General features: G+C 41.8%; 1 protein-coding gene across 6 annotated transcripts; it reads right to left on the bottom strand.

The window, feature by feature from the left end:
* Window positions 1-1,147: 1,147 nt before the first annotated feature.
* Window positions 1,148-13,433, bottom strand: MACIR (macrophage immunometabolism regulator). Of its 6 annotated transcripts, none has more exons than XM_056325082.1 (3): window positions 13,278-13,408; window positions 8,959-9,044; window positions 1,148-4,228 (listed from the first exon to the last, which is right to left on the bottom strand). In XM_056325082.1, exon 3 carries the CDS (start codon window positions 4,205-4,207, stop codon window positions 3,584-3,586), a length of 624 nt encoding a protein of 207 aa, XP_056181057.1. In that variant the 5' UTR covers window positions 4,208-4,228; window positions 8,959-9,044; window positions 13,278-13,408; the 3' UTR covers window positions 1,148-3,583. The 6 variants fall into 6 exon arrangements, with proteins under 6 accessions (XP_056181057.1, XP_056181061.1, XP_056181062.1 ...); XM_056325086.1 differs by lacking the exon at window positions 13,278-13,408 and adding an exon at window positions 12,802-12,875; XM_056325087.1 differs by lacking the exon at window positions 13,278-13,408 and adding an exon at window positions 12,307-12,593.
* Window positions 13,434-14,462: the final 1,029 nt, after the last annotated feature.

Genomic DNA, 14,462 nt, shown 5'->3' on the forward strand with positions numbered 1-14,462 from the left:
ATATACCTGAATACATAAATATCTTCCCTGAGTGCTTTTATGGTGGAATAAAGAGGAAAAAAATATTTCACTAGCAAAACCACCACAGTCATCTGAAGGTTCTCACGGACTTGGAATTAACCTCTGGCTAAAAAATGTGGAGCGATACAGACAAAAGAATAATCAATAATCCAAACATTAAGTCTGTTCTTCTGAGGATCCCATTTGCATGTTTTTGCCACTCAGTGTTCAGTGTAATCACACATCATGGAAACTGATGGCCCAATTAACAGATCAAAACACTGAAAACCATTCACGCAAGCAGTAAGGCCCCAGAAAGATCATCAATAAAACTGTATTTGCCAAATCTTCACAGAACATGCAAAGAAATGTGCACTTTTACTGTTGGCTGCCAAGTTTTACCTTGTCTTTGAAGTTATTAGCACTGTAATAAAACCTAATTGTCTTCAGTCTTAAATCTGCATTCTTCCTACAACTTAAAAACTTAGTTACATTTCTGTAATGCAGCCCCACTATAAAATTAGTCTTCCTCAAATATTTTTTTTCTATTTTTTAGGCTTGTATTCTCACTGAAGATAATTTCCCCCATTGTTTCTTTTTAGCATACATTAAGTTTATCATTAGTAACTGACTTCAGCCAGGCCACCCTTCCAAACATCCAGAACATCAAAATCTGATTATGTTGGATAATTTCAGTTCCAGATTATTTGGTACCACTGAAAGAGTTAGAAGTAACAGTTATGTTATCCATTAAAAATTCTTTGCTTATTATAAGTAGTATTACCCATATGCTATGACAGCTGGAAATGTGTATGAGTTAAGCAAACATTACCACATGCAAGCATCTTCATAAGCAAATCACCAAACAGATTAAAAAGGTGCGTTAGTACTTTGTTTGAACTTGTCTAGATAGCCATCAACCTATTAGTGTAGCTATAGAATTAAGGCACAGGATGACATTAGAAACCTGCACAAAGTATTAATAATTGAATGGCCCATTTCCTGAAACAAAGTAACAAACCTAAGCATCTATTTTACAGAAGTCCAAGACCCCTGGTTTAACATTGTTCTTAAATGATCCCTGGTCTAAAGCTGTATTTTTCAAATGTCCTCTTTCTCCTACACAGCAAAAGACTCCACAACAATAGACTTTTATACCACCCTTTTTATTTTGCAGCCAGAAATACAGTTTCATAGAGTATTTCAATAAACAGTGGTGTTTATTCCTTAAACAAAATCCCCATCTCTTTGGCATTTGACCATATTCTGTTTTTCAAACTAAAGACTATATAGGAAGATTTTACTTTCAAGATCATTGTTCAATGCATTAAATTTACACAGGTGTAGTTAACTTTCAGAAAACACATCACTTCGTTGCAGATATTACAATAACTCAAAAAAAAAAACCCAAAACCAAACCAGCAAAATGCAGGCTACTGGGCTGCCTTCATTTACAACTGTGGAAGCAGTGACAGAATGAGAACTCCTCTTCGTTTTCCACAGTGAATTTCACTATACTAGTGCCTTCTATTAATTCTGAATTATAAACCAACCAACCAACCAACAAAAAAATATCTTAATTCTACCAGAAATAGCTGATGAACTAATTTATGTTTCAAAACAATGTGATCTCATTTTTAACTTCTGCAGCAGTCATCAGCAAAACCAAGTTGCACGCTGCTCTAGTAAAAGACTGCACCTAAAAAAAGATCTGAAAACTATTTTTCATTTTTAAACATGTTACTATAATGTTTTAAACACATCTAGTAATACAGCTGTCAAAACTGCATTTAATGTCATGTTTGAATAAAAAAAATCTTAACAAAAGTAACCCAATGTATTCAATCTACTCTGTTGTATAATCCAGGATAATCTCTTCAATGCTAATACCGAAATACTTCACCTGCACTCCATCCAAAAAAACCCACCAAACAACTAACTAAAAAAAAAAATAATCAGCCTTCCAGACCTCAGGTGTTCAGTGCTTCAAATCAAGTGCACTTCCAAAGCAATGCTGAAGTTATCTGACACCTTCCATTACTATAAATGATAAAGAAATAATGAATTAGAATTAAAAACATTATTGGCATACCAATGTGGCCATTCCAGTGTATTTACTGGAATCTGCAGTAAATCCTTGTTTGCGTGTCAATACAGTGTAAAAAATAAATCCCACTAACAATGACAAAAAAATTTCAATCCCCAAAAGGTTTGGTTTTAATAAACCAAATACCCTGAACAAGTTTTACAGAACAGAGGAGGTAAAGCAATTACTTCAGTACACAAACTAAAAAATAATTTAACAGGATTCAAGCAGCAGAAGTTTGCTTTATGAGTGAATCTCACCATCACCAGTGACAGCACGGTTTGAAAGTGTTTGAATTGGATTGTTTAACTAGCAAGTGATCCAATTTAGCCAAGCTAATTTTCTTCTCAATTATGTAAAAAAAAAAAAATATAGACCAAGCAAAAAACTTCACCTTTTTCTACATTTTCCTGTAGAATACAGGAACATGAACTAAAGCCAAAAACTTCCTAAACTTGAGTACTTATCCAAGAGCGATTTCTAACATCAAGCCAAAATTCGCAACGAGGCAGACATCACCAATTTTTCCAGTGTTAAATTACTGTAAATACTAGATCTAACTACAAAAAACCCAAACTTCCCAAACCCAAAAATCAAACACTTTTTTTTTCTTTATCAAAAGGTGTGTCATGGTTTAACCAAGCCAGCAACTCGGTACCATGCAGCTGCTCGCTCACTCCCCCAGACTCCAAAGGATGGGGAGAGGAATTGAGGGAAAAGGTAAAACTGGAGCGTTGAGGTAAGAACAATTTAATGATTGAAATAAAATAAACTAAACACTAATAATAAAAATAATAATAACAGCTGTAATGAAGAGGAGGGAGAAGGGGAGAGGAATAAAACCCAAAGGGAAAGAGGGGGAAAAAAACTCAAGTAATGCACAGTACAATCGCTCACCACCTGCTGACTGATGCCGAGCCAGTCTCTGCGCAGTGATCCACAGGCCCCAGCCAACTCCCCCCAGTTTATATACTTGGCATGATGTTCTACAGTATGGAATATCCAACTTTGGCTAGTTGTGGTCACTGTCCTGTCTGTGTCCCCTCTCAATTAATTTCCTGTGCCCCTCCAGCTTTCTCACTGGCAGGGCCTGAGAAACTGAAAGTCCTTGATTTAGTAGAGATTACCTAGCAACAGCTAAAAACATTAGTATGTTATCAACATTGTTCTTACACCAAATCAAACCATAGCACTGCATCAGCTAACAAAAAGAAAATTAACTCTATCCCAGTTGAAACCTGGACAAGATGTCCAAAGAAATATTCACCAGCTGCAGTCAAATTTGCATCAGAAGCTGCTTGCTCAGGAAAGATTTCTCTCTCCAAGTAGTTGTAATGCACTGCATTGACAAGATTCTATTAAAATAAGGTTACTTTTTGATAACATTTAGCTGATACAACTGCCTACAGCGTGGACAGTCATGTACACAGTACAACAGTGGATTTTCGCAGCAACAGAGAAATAATCAGAAATTGGTTCTAAATTCAGGATGACAGCTCATGTGTTATTTCTTGCAAACATACGGTCCCCTCTAAGCGTAAGGTGTTGGAGCTGGTATTGTAGCACTTCTGTGTCAGCAGGTTCCTTAATACTCATTTTATCTAAATTGAGGTAGTCCAGAGATTTTGAATGAGTCCTTTTACCTTTTAAAAGGCAAAGAGGCAGGGGACCATGAAGTGCCTTGTAAGGTTCATAAGGCAAAGCCTTAGTGCATTTATCCCCTGAGCTGGGCATCCGTCGTCTCCTCCTTCCATTTACTGCTGGGATCTCATATGGCTGATAGTACCTACTTCTAGTTTTGTACAAACGGGAGGAACGCGTAAGTCCAGAATCAAGCTGTTTGGAATGCCAGTTTGGCCCAGATTCCCCTTTATTCTCTTCACCTCCTGTACACTTCTGGGCTAATTTTAGCAGCTCCTCTCCAGTTGTGAAGCCAACCAGGTAATTAGAATCCATGTGAAGGATCTGATATCCTGCAACTGTCCGCCGCATTGGTGAGCAGGGGGTGCTGGAACAGCGGGGCTTCTCTGCTTCCATTCTGCCCACAGGACTCACCTCAGCAAGAGGCACAGGGAGGGTAGACAGGGTACTTCTGGCCTCTCCATTTACGTCAACTTCCATTTTTATCACAATGCTATCCTCCTAAAAATAAAACACAGCTTGATCAGAAATATGAAGAGGACCGCAGGAAAATTTTCTTTCCCCCAGAAGTCATGACCAGCACTTCCCTGTTCAGCTTCACCTCATGCTTTGCAGGGTATCGCATAACAAAACTATCACTAACATCTACCTTTAAAAATTATATTAAAAAAAATTCCAAGATAAGATACCATAAATATACTCCTGATATTCTTAAACATTAAAAACATTTGAGAAGCATTGTACACAAAAAAGAAGCACCTTTCCAGTCCATTTTTCCATCCTTTTAATCCATGTGACTCTTTATGGTCCCTCACCTCTGAGGCCATCTACATCCACAGCAACTTCTGCCATATTCAGCTGTGTGTTTTTTCTATTGCCAATAATCTCAGTAAACAAAGCTTTAAAAAAAAAAACCAAACTAACAGCTTTTACCTCAGTCAGGTACAACCATGGACTAGGCCTGTCTACCGAGGGTACTACAATGCTTCTGTCTTCCAAATGTGAGGACAGCTTGCTTTAGATTCATAGAATGGCACCCTGGCTGGTCAACAGCTGTCTTTACAGGTCACCAACAATCCCCCACTCCCCCAAAAACCCTATTAACTTATTCACTATCAACCGAACTCACACTATTTTATTCAAATGCATTTCTTACTAGTATATAGTATATATTCCTATACTAGTATAGGAAACTGTATACTAGTGTTTAATGAATATAGCACAAGACTCTTAAAGCATCTTAAGAATAACCAATATCTGAATTCTACGGTAATTTTTTGTTTTTCTATTTCTTTTGGAAACAGATTATTTTGCCTTGACCGTTCCTCCCTCACAACTATTCCAAACACATTGCCTGGTGCCTTTACAGGTATACAACTGCCACAAGCCATTACCATCTCTTAACAGGCAAAGACAAGGTCACTATCACAGCAGGCATACACCAATGGATGCCTGAACACAGAAAAGGCTTAGTTACTTTAATTTCTTTGTTTTCAGCATCATCTGCACCACCTCCATGACACAGCTACTTCACAAAATAGAAAGGTCACATCTGTTTCCAAATCCATGCTTCCTCCACTGTCAGCCTCACCTTTGCTTTGAACAGTAACTAGTGGCTCTCTAGCCAACACAGCTCACAAAAAATTCAGCATAGCTTTGTGTGTGTTCAAGGCAATGACACTCAAAGAAGGGAAGTTAGTATGCAAGTGTCAAGCAGAAACAATTCAGAATTTAGGTGGCCATAAACCACATTCAAAAGCTCACTAACGCTTCACCAACAAGACTGACTTCAAACATGCCATTATCAGTTTGCAAACTTCTAAAGCTGCTACTTGCTGCCATTCTGAGGCTTAGATGCAACAAACAAAGGAATACTTTATGCAAACTTCTGCAATTAGATACTCCCCAAAATGCCACCACGATCAATCTCTATTCATTTGCCTTAAAATAAGAGGGGAAGCTGTGTGCAAATCTCACTTGCAAATGAAAATAATCCACGCTCATGCAAAATTTAAGCATACTCTGTTTCTGATTAGGGACTGGGAAGGATGCTCCCATCTCTGATTCCCTGCTTAGTCTCAAATAAACCTGCTGCTCCCTATCCTAATAAACTAGGAAAAACAAAATCCCCATAGTTTTGCAGAAGGGGATTTTATTTGCCACTTACAAACTTCTATTATGGAGAAACTATTACTAATGTTCCTTTAGCCTTAAACATCCTTTTTCAGTTCTCACAACTGTGGTCTACTTAGGATTCTTCATCACCAGTCTGTGTACCACTGCTTGTACAGATATACTTCATCCAGTCAGCTTTTAAGCATTTTGAATTCAACAATACAGTAGCACAACAAAACCTAAATAAAGAATCAATCATCAAAATCTTTTTCCACTGAAAAAAAACACCCACATAAAACTCAAGAATGTTGCCCAATATATTTATTTGACTTTGAAATATATACATGGAGTCAGTTAGAACTTTTGGAATAGCAGCAGTTGTTTTTTACTACCTTAGCACAATACCTAGCAGTGAGGCAATAAATATGGTGAGGTTTCAGCCACTGAGTTAGAGATATTCATGACAATTCCTTGAGCAGAAATTACAGTTCCTGCACTGTCAAGAACCATGGTTACTGGAGGCACAGCACAGAAAAATTCTGCATTAAAACTTTCGGCCACCCTGTGGTTTTAGGCAAGAAACCTAAATATTTAGCTGTCCCTGTTCTTTTAATTCCTGATTTTTACCCTGCACTTCAGAAATCTTTCCAGTAATCTCCTAGGAAAACTCAAGCCATTCTGTTAAAAAGCTGAAATGATGCTAGAAAAAGTACAAATAAAAGTCACACAGCAAGGTTAGAAACTGATCATGTTATCTAGTCACATATAAACAGCAACAACAACAAAAAAACCCACCCACAAAACCAACAATCTCTTGCCACAGCTATATCTGCCCTAAAGAAAGGGAGGGGAGAAAGATTTTCTTCATGTGCTTTGAGTTAATAAAGCCTTGTGAACTTGAAAGCAACACAGAGGCTCTTCTCAGAACACAGCGCTTTCTCCGAACACAGCTTATAAAATTAACTCCTGTTTGAAAGATGGGTGTGTGCCCTGGTAACAAAAAGCAATCAACTTTGAAGAGTAACTACAAGCAGGAGGGAAGGAGGCAGGAGTTCACTACCAAACAATTACAACTCGTTGGCCAATAACAGTACAAAAGAAAATTAAGAGGAAAAAAGCCTTCACATCGGCAACCTCGAGCAGGAAACTGCAGAACTTCCATTTCTGTGCTTCAGTGCAAAGAACAGCCCTACAAATAAGTCTGATAGACACTCGAAAGCAACAGTAGCATCAGAAGCTGGTGGCATAAGTATCAGAAGGTCAAGTGAGCAGCACTGCTAGCTGGTGAGAGGAATGACTGGCCAGCTCCACAGGCAAGGGTCCAAAACTCAGAATATACGTTCAACTGTTCTTTCCCCAAGACTTTTAATGGGAGTTACTCAACCTGCCATACGGCTTCAACATGCTTTTAAAAAAAAAACCACAGAGAAATATTATTTAGAAGACTTCTATAAAATAAAATAATTCAAGAGATTCACAGTACCTATGAATGTAGATACCATTACCTACAAATACATATTTAATTTTTTTTGATTGCATTTCTAGGACATTTCCATGGTTATAAGGCATTAGATGACTGCTGCGTTCATTGCTGGGTAGTGGTACAAGCCTGTCAGTAATTCTCAGCATCAACTACAACACTAACAAAAACAGTACTTCAGTTGAAAAAAATTATTTCTTCAGATCATAGCTGTCTTGTCATCCTCCTTCTCAAAAAGAATGACAATGGAGTGACACTAATTCAAGTAAATTTATCATTAAAGATTTACTATGGAATGAAAACAAGGAGAAGATAAAAAGATGGCATATCCTTTTCTTTGCTGCTGCTTTCCATATTTAAAATGTATAGAAAATAACTGAAAATAAGTTACCAACAGGATTCACTTCACCAGTACACACCAGAAGTGCTTCCAGAATACAATTCACTTCATTAAGAATTTACAATATTTTATCAATTCACTTTATATTATAAAGCAGGCTGTGCACAGAAATTAATCTGACCCAATCCATCTCAATACTGAAAAAATTGTCTAAAACACAGAAGAGGAATAATGAACAGAAACTTGGTTAGCTAACAGTATGTTAACTACTATAAATCACTGTATTACCCCAAAGAATATATTAATATGATTGGGATATTTCTTTGAGGGTAAAACCATCAAAACCTCCACATTTTGCAAATATAAAGGCTTTCTGATGATTTAATCTTTCACGAAGGTGTCAGATACAACTCAAAAATTAGCATGGGACAACCAAAAAAACAGACCCATGGGGGACACCAATGTCTTAACATGACACCATGCTAAAATACACACTTTAACTCATTTGTTGTTGGAGTCTTTCACTTGTGGTTTTTTCCTGATCATTTTTTATTTTTTCTGTTAAAATATACTACTTAGTGTCTTTCTGAAGAGATGTATGCCTCAAAAAATATCAACTTTAATTACTCAATACTTAAACAGGACAAAGATTTAGAGGGGCTTCCCTTGACACTCCTGTGTTTTGTAGGAAGCCTGCATTATTTTGAAACCACCACAATAAGTTGCTCTCAGCAAAAGAACTGGTACTCTGTAAATCGGTATTTACGTTGTTAATTACCTTCTCAACTAGAATCTGAACTGATTTGAGAAGATCCCTTTTTTTGTTTAGGATGAACATTACATTTCTGTCAATCCAACCACCGTTTTTATTTTATCTTTTTGAGAACAGATTCCTTATTGCCAGATGCCAAGCCTGCAGGTAGTACCATTTCTTAAGAACCACAAAGATCTGTCTCATTGATAAAATGCTCATGATTGGAATAAGCAGATGACAGAATGGAAAGATGGCAATGGATTCAGCAATGCCAACTCTGTAGAAGAGTCAAACACACTGGCCAGAGACACCGAGTCAGTTTTGACACTTCCCAGTCTCTGTGCTCCCATTACTTAATACATGCAATGCACTTAAACAACACAGTGTTTGTCTATCAAAGATCAGGCAAGTAATGTCACCCAGACCATACTTTTAATTATTGTTTCTATTTGTGAAGCAGAAGAATAAGGTCTATGTCTTTCCCCTTGCAGTCTGGAAAGGAAAAGTCACATACATACAGTATGTGCTCTTAAAAATCCTACCTTGTTTCTCTGTCACTTAAATATGCTGATGGAAATACGTTCTTGAAGGGCAAAGTTTCCTGGAAATATTTATTTCCAATCTGCAACTAAAACAAGTGAAATGTTTAGTTGAAAGGGAAAAAGCAAGCTAACATTCAGCTATGTAAGAGTACCCACAAAGGTGCCACATTTCTTTTTCTAGACTGGGGCTAGACTTTGAGTTGCACGCAGCTTGTAGGTTCTTCCGGTACAAGCTGGTGATACTGCTGCACATGCTGCCAGAACCAGATGGTTGTTTTTAACCATGCTCTTTACCTTCAGCTGAAGGGACTTTGACTAACGCTGCTTCACCATGCTCTTGAAGGTTCCCAATAGTTGTTTTAGATTGATACCACGTTTGTAGAAGGGTGTGTGGCGGGGGGGGGGGGGGGGGGGGGATGTGTGTAAAAAAAAAAAAAATATCACAGAGAACAAGCTCATGAAAGTCATCAATAAACATACACATTCTTCACAACCTTTTGCTGTTCCTTAGGAGAAATTCCAAACTAAGCTAAAAGAAAAAGAGGATGGAGGTAACAATAAATTGTTGCACCACATCAGAGGGCATTCTGATGGAGTAAGAACAAAGTATAGCACAAGTTTTTTCACAGAATTACATGCAAGAAAATGAAATTATGCAAAAAGCATATGTTATGATCCTGCAGGCCTTAAGAAAACAGATTAATATTACTGAATTAATATAGCAAATGCAATAGCTTCAGGATATGATGCAGACCACAAAAAAGCTAGTCAAGTTACCTACAGATTAGTGGTGGTGGTGGGGTGTTCTTGTCAACAGGTGAAGCCCTTCAGCAATCCAGTATACTGGACAATAAATACCATATGGTATATACAGAGCAAGTAGTTACTAGATGTTTTGCAAAAGAAGGTTAAATCAATTTATAATATGTTCCTACATATTTTATATATTTATATAGTTTCTAGAAGCAAGAACTATTTAACTAGTTTGTTAATTATTCTTATTATTAATGCAGGTTTAAACAGAAAGCAATTATGATCCAGGAAACAACCTTTTAAAAGTGAAGGGGATCCCAAGTGAATTACTGAGGAAGTACAACTGGCAACTCCAGCAACTAGCTCAGGCCAGATCAGCATGACAAGAGCACACAATTTACACAGAAAAAGAGACAGATGGAATTCCAAGAGCCGGCCCAGGCCAATACATTTTGTATGAGCAGACTTAACAAGCAGGGAAAGTAAAAGAAAATGGTGGGAAAGAATGCCATTTAACTTCTAATATCTCTCTGCCAAGCAACATTACAGGGAAATGTTTAACAGAGGGTAGCTTTTCTGAAATTATGTAGAGTCCTTTAAATGAGCAATATGATTTCCTTACTGGATGGAATCATAGATGAACGCTTCCCTCCAACCTCCTTCAGCACTCTGATGCTCCTGGCCAGCACAAAGTTTACTGTCACTACTCATCAAAAGATGAAACCGTGAGACACATGTAATGAAGATGATGCATACCATAAACCAAATAATTTTTATTCTTTAGTTGGCTACTAAGATAACAGAATGTTTTCCTTATATTTGCACTTTATTTCTCTGTATTTTTATTTGCATCTTCTCACCAACCAAAATCAAAGTTTCATTTTCAAAGTTCTCTTATCTCCCGTTTTAAGTTAGCTCACTTGGAAAAAAACAACAGAAAGCCACACCACAACCTGACCTGCCAACAAATATTAAACTGCCTTTTAAAAATATAGATGGGGAGGGGGAGCAGATTTTTTAAAAGTATTACAGATTTCACTGAATAAATACTGATTTTATCTTTAAAAACCAAAATGCTAACAGAGTGTCTCCATTATTTTGTCAGACAAGAAATGCATGTTTGGTAGTATCCTATATTGCCATATCTGAAAATACAGCTCTGCAGATATTATTTTTTACATTGTAGTTTCAGAATAACTATTATATTCAGCCTTTGACTAGGAACAGCTATTCAAAGAAAGATAATAGTTAAAAATAAGACCTACTCAAACATATCTGGAAAAATGTTTAATCAATGCAATGCAGGTTTTTTGGCTTTCTTTTTTAACTGAAGCACTTTAAATGATCAGTTCCTTGCCTTAAACTTGATGTAACCTGCAGCAGATATTTAGACGTTTGTTGGAAAGGTGTCTCATTCATTTATATCATCTACTAAATGTGACTAAAGGTCACTTCCTCAAGCTTACTAGAATTACCTATAGAATGGTTTGAAAGTTATCCTTTCCTTCCTCCTCAAATGTTCCTTCCCATACTATCACACTACCTAAAAACAACTGTTTAAGTGTAATGCAAGTATGGAATACAAAAAAATAAAAGCCCAACAGCACATGTAAGTACAGTAAATTTGTATTAAACTTAAAACTAGGGCAAGCAGAGAATACTCAGTTCATCTGACTTTACCATAATATACTGTATTTGCACACGATTATGCATGCCTGGTGGCCAAATCAGCAGCATAAGGCTCATCAAAGAGATTATAAAGAAAGCCATGCTACAATGTTGGCACTGTTACACAAGAACTTAAATTTCAGTGATTGCCCTGCCATTGCCTCACTTCCCTCCATTTCAAAGTCACAGTGAGAGCCACCCTCCTCCATCTTCATTATTCCAACAAGCACTCTTCCTCAAGGGGGGGGCAGAAAAAATGAGTAACAGCAAGTACAGCACTTAAGACAGAATACACCAACAGCAGCAGGGTAGTGGGAGGAGAAGCTTTCAGTAAGGGAGATGATGTGGAAAAAGGAAGGAAGGAGAATCGGTACTGCACAATTCTACTACCCGTCACAGAACAGGGCATTGGTTCTGCAGCCCTCACTACACCCCTCCTGGAAATGCTCCAAGGACTCTTGCTGTATTCAGGACGAGCGGTGTCAGAAGTCTGCCAATCACTGGTACAAGCCGCAAGTCCTTTTCCCCATCACTGACCCTCTCCATCACTCCCACCGAGATCTCTGTAACTGCAGGCTTCTGCCATCCACGATTTCCACATGCAGCTATGCAAGCATGCGTGTATGCCTGTACACTGACGTACTGTCCCACTCCAGAGAGCTCGCTAACAGGCAAAGATATGTTCACAGAAAACATCTACTAATGCATGTAATTTGCTGTTTTCTTTGTAATAGGTACATACACACCCACACTGATGCCAGCTAAAACCCCTACGCAAAACAACATATAAATAACTTTTATATGAAGAAATTAAGACTCAATACTATTTTCCTGCATATCTGTAGACCACTCAAAACAGCACCTCAACTGTTCCAGGGACACTCCCTCAATACTTCAACATGCAGAGACAGAATTTGCAAAACACACCTGCCAGTATATCAAAGCAGCTTAGCAAGCTTCCCGCTCTGTAAAGTAGTAACACATTAATGCACATCAGATTGCACAAACGCAGTGAGTATCACAGACAGTACAATCAATGTTTAAACAGAGCTTTGAGCCTCTGCCTACTCTTCACCAAGCAAGATTTGTTACAGAGACACACTACGCTACCGACGGAAAGCTGGGCACTACTGCGCTTTGTTAACTGTCACATTCAGGTTGAGCACTTGCCCGAGTGCCGGGAACGGCACGGGTCCTGCGCGCCGTGCGAGGCTGAGACTGGCGAGGCGCCAACAGGTGACCCCGGCCCGGTCACCCCGCGCCCCCGGCGCAGGCGGCGCCCCGGGCCGCCCCCCCGCAGGCCCCGGGCTCTACGCGCCGCCCGCCACGGCCTCCCGCACGCGGGCACCGGCTCCAGCACCCGCGTCCCCCCAGACCCGCCCCGCAGCCCCAGGCGCCCGGCGCGCCTCTCCGCCTGCTCACTTCCACTGCAGCCAGCTGCTGCGGCGGGGCGCCAGGCCGCCGTGGGCTGGGAGCGCGGGGGCCGCCGCTCGGCCAACGGAAGAGGCGGCCGCGGGACGGGCGCCGGGCCCGCCGCGCTGCAGGAGGACAGCCCGCCTTACGCGCCCCCGCCCGCGGCCCCCAGCGGGGCGGGGACCCGCGGCGGCGCTGGGCACCGCGGGGAGGGGGCAGGGGAGGAGCCGAGCGGCTCCCCGCGACGCCCGGCCAGGCCCGCGGGTGACACGGCTACGGCGCCCCGCCGCGGCTCGCTCCCAGCGCCCCCACAACAATCTCGGCCGCCCCACGCCGCGCCTCGGCCCCACCGCACGGCGCCGCTCCCGCCCAAGCTGGCCCTGGCCCTACCGCCCTTCCTGAGCCCACCCGCCGACCCCGGTCCGGTAACCGCTCCGGGAGGCGCAGGCAGGGCCCGAGGCCGCGCCGCCATCCCCGCCTGCTACCTGCAATCCAGGGTGGCAGGGCCTGAAGCGGAAGGCGCAGCGAGGCCGCTGAGTGCGGCGCGACCCGCTTAGCTCGGCTCGGCCCGGCCCGCCCCGCCCCCGCGCCGGGGCGGAGGGCGGAGCCGCAGCGGCGTGCCGGCTGCCAGCTAGTGGCGGGGGCGGCCTCCGGCCTCGGCCAGCTGCGGGCGGCGCGTCCCAGCGGCAGGCGGCAGCCCCGCGCCCTGTGGCGGGGCGGACCCGAGCCGGGCCCGGGTGGCGCCCTGCGGCCGTGTCCCCGTCCTTCCCGCGCGTCCTTCTGTCGGTGAAACCGGGCCCGGTGCTGGTGTCTGTGAGGTGGAGGCCGAGGCCCTGGTGGCGGCTGGGGCGGGAGAGGCCGCGCCGGGCCCCGAGGCGAGCAGCCCCTCGGAGGGCAGCCCTGAGCCGGCCGCGGCGCGCCGGGGCTTCCTGCGGCGGGGGGCCGGGGCTGCGCTGGGGAGGCAGTAGGCGCCAAGTCAGCAGGGCCCTGAGAGTTGAAACGTCTTTCTGGATTGCCCTGCAGAGGTGACTCGAGTGCCAGGCAGCGGGTCAGCCTTGTTGGCACAAGCCTTGTCTCTTACCCATTCCACCTGTTATGATACTCTCTAGCTTCATAAGCTTCAGTCTTGCATACCTTTTCACTTTGTCCACAGCTATGAGAAGGTACGAAGTAATCACCTCTTAGTGACTCTCTTCACTGAAAGACCACCACCCATCTCTGTAATTTACGTGGTATTTCCACATCTGCTAAGTCTGGGCACTGGTCACTAGGTACAAACCTTTAGTAATCATTTTGCCAACAACCAGTTAGATTATTTCCCAGTTTTATTTTGCTAATCAAAGATTGAGCAAAGCCGCTATTACTGCGCGGAACCTTGCAAACAATGACTTGACTTCCCTCCTGTATAAAAAGGAAGGGGAAGAGAAAGTGTAACATCATAGTCCCTCTTTTTACCCTCTGTTTGTTGGGAGCTGAACCACACACCTGGTATTTCTAATTCCCCTGGGGTGCAGCTGAGACAGCTTTTGTTCCTAAAACTGGGTCTTTAAAGACACATTCTTAAATACATAGCTAAATTTATTACCCTCCTTGGGAATGCATACGTGCCCTCTGTAGAAAGGCCATTCTCTGGCCTCTTTCCAGTCTCAATGGTCAAGAAGGCTGCAGCC

The sequence above is a fragment of the Falco biarmicus genome, chromosome Z (assembly GCF_023638135.1).
Source record: "Falco biarmicus isolate bFalBia1 chromosome Z, bFalBia1.pri, whole genome shotgun sequence".
Taxonomy (NCBI): Eukaryota; Metazoa; Chordata; class Aves; order Falconiformes; family Falconidae; genus Falco; species Falco biarmicus.

Excerpts from the sequence above, each read along its gene's own strand:
- MACIR (XM_056325083.1), bottom strand. The coding sequence starts at position 4,207 with ATGGAAGTTGACGTAAATGGAGAGGCCAGAAGTACCCTGTCTACCCTC.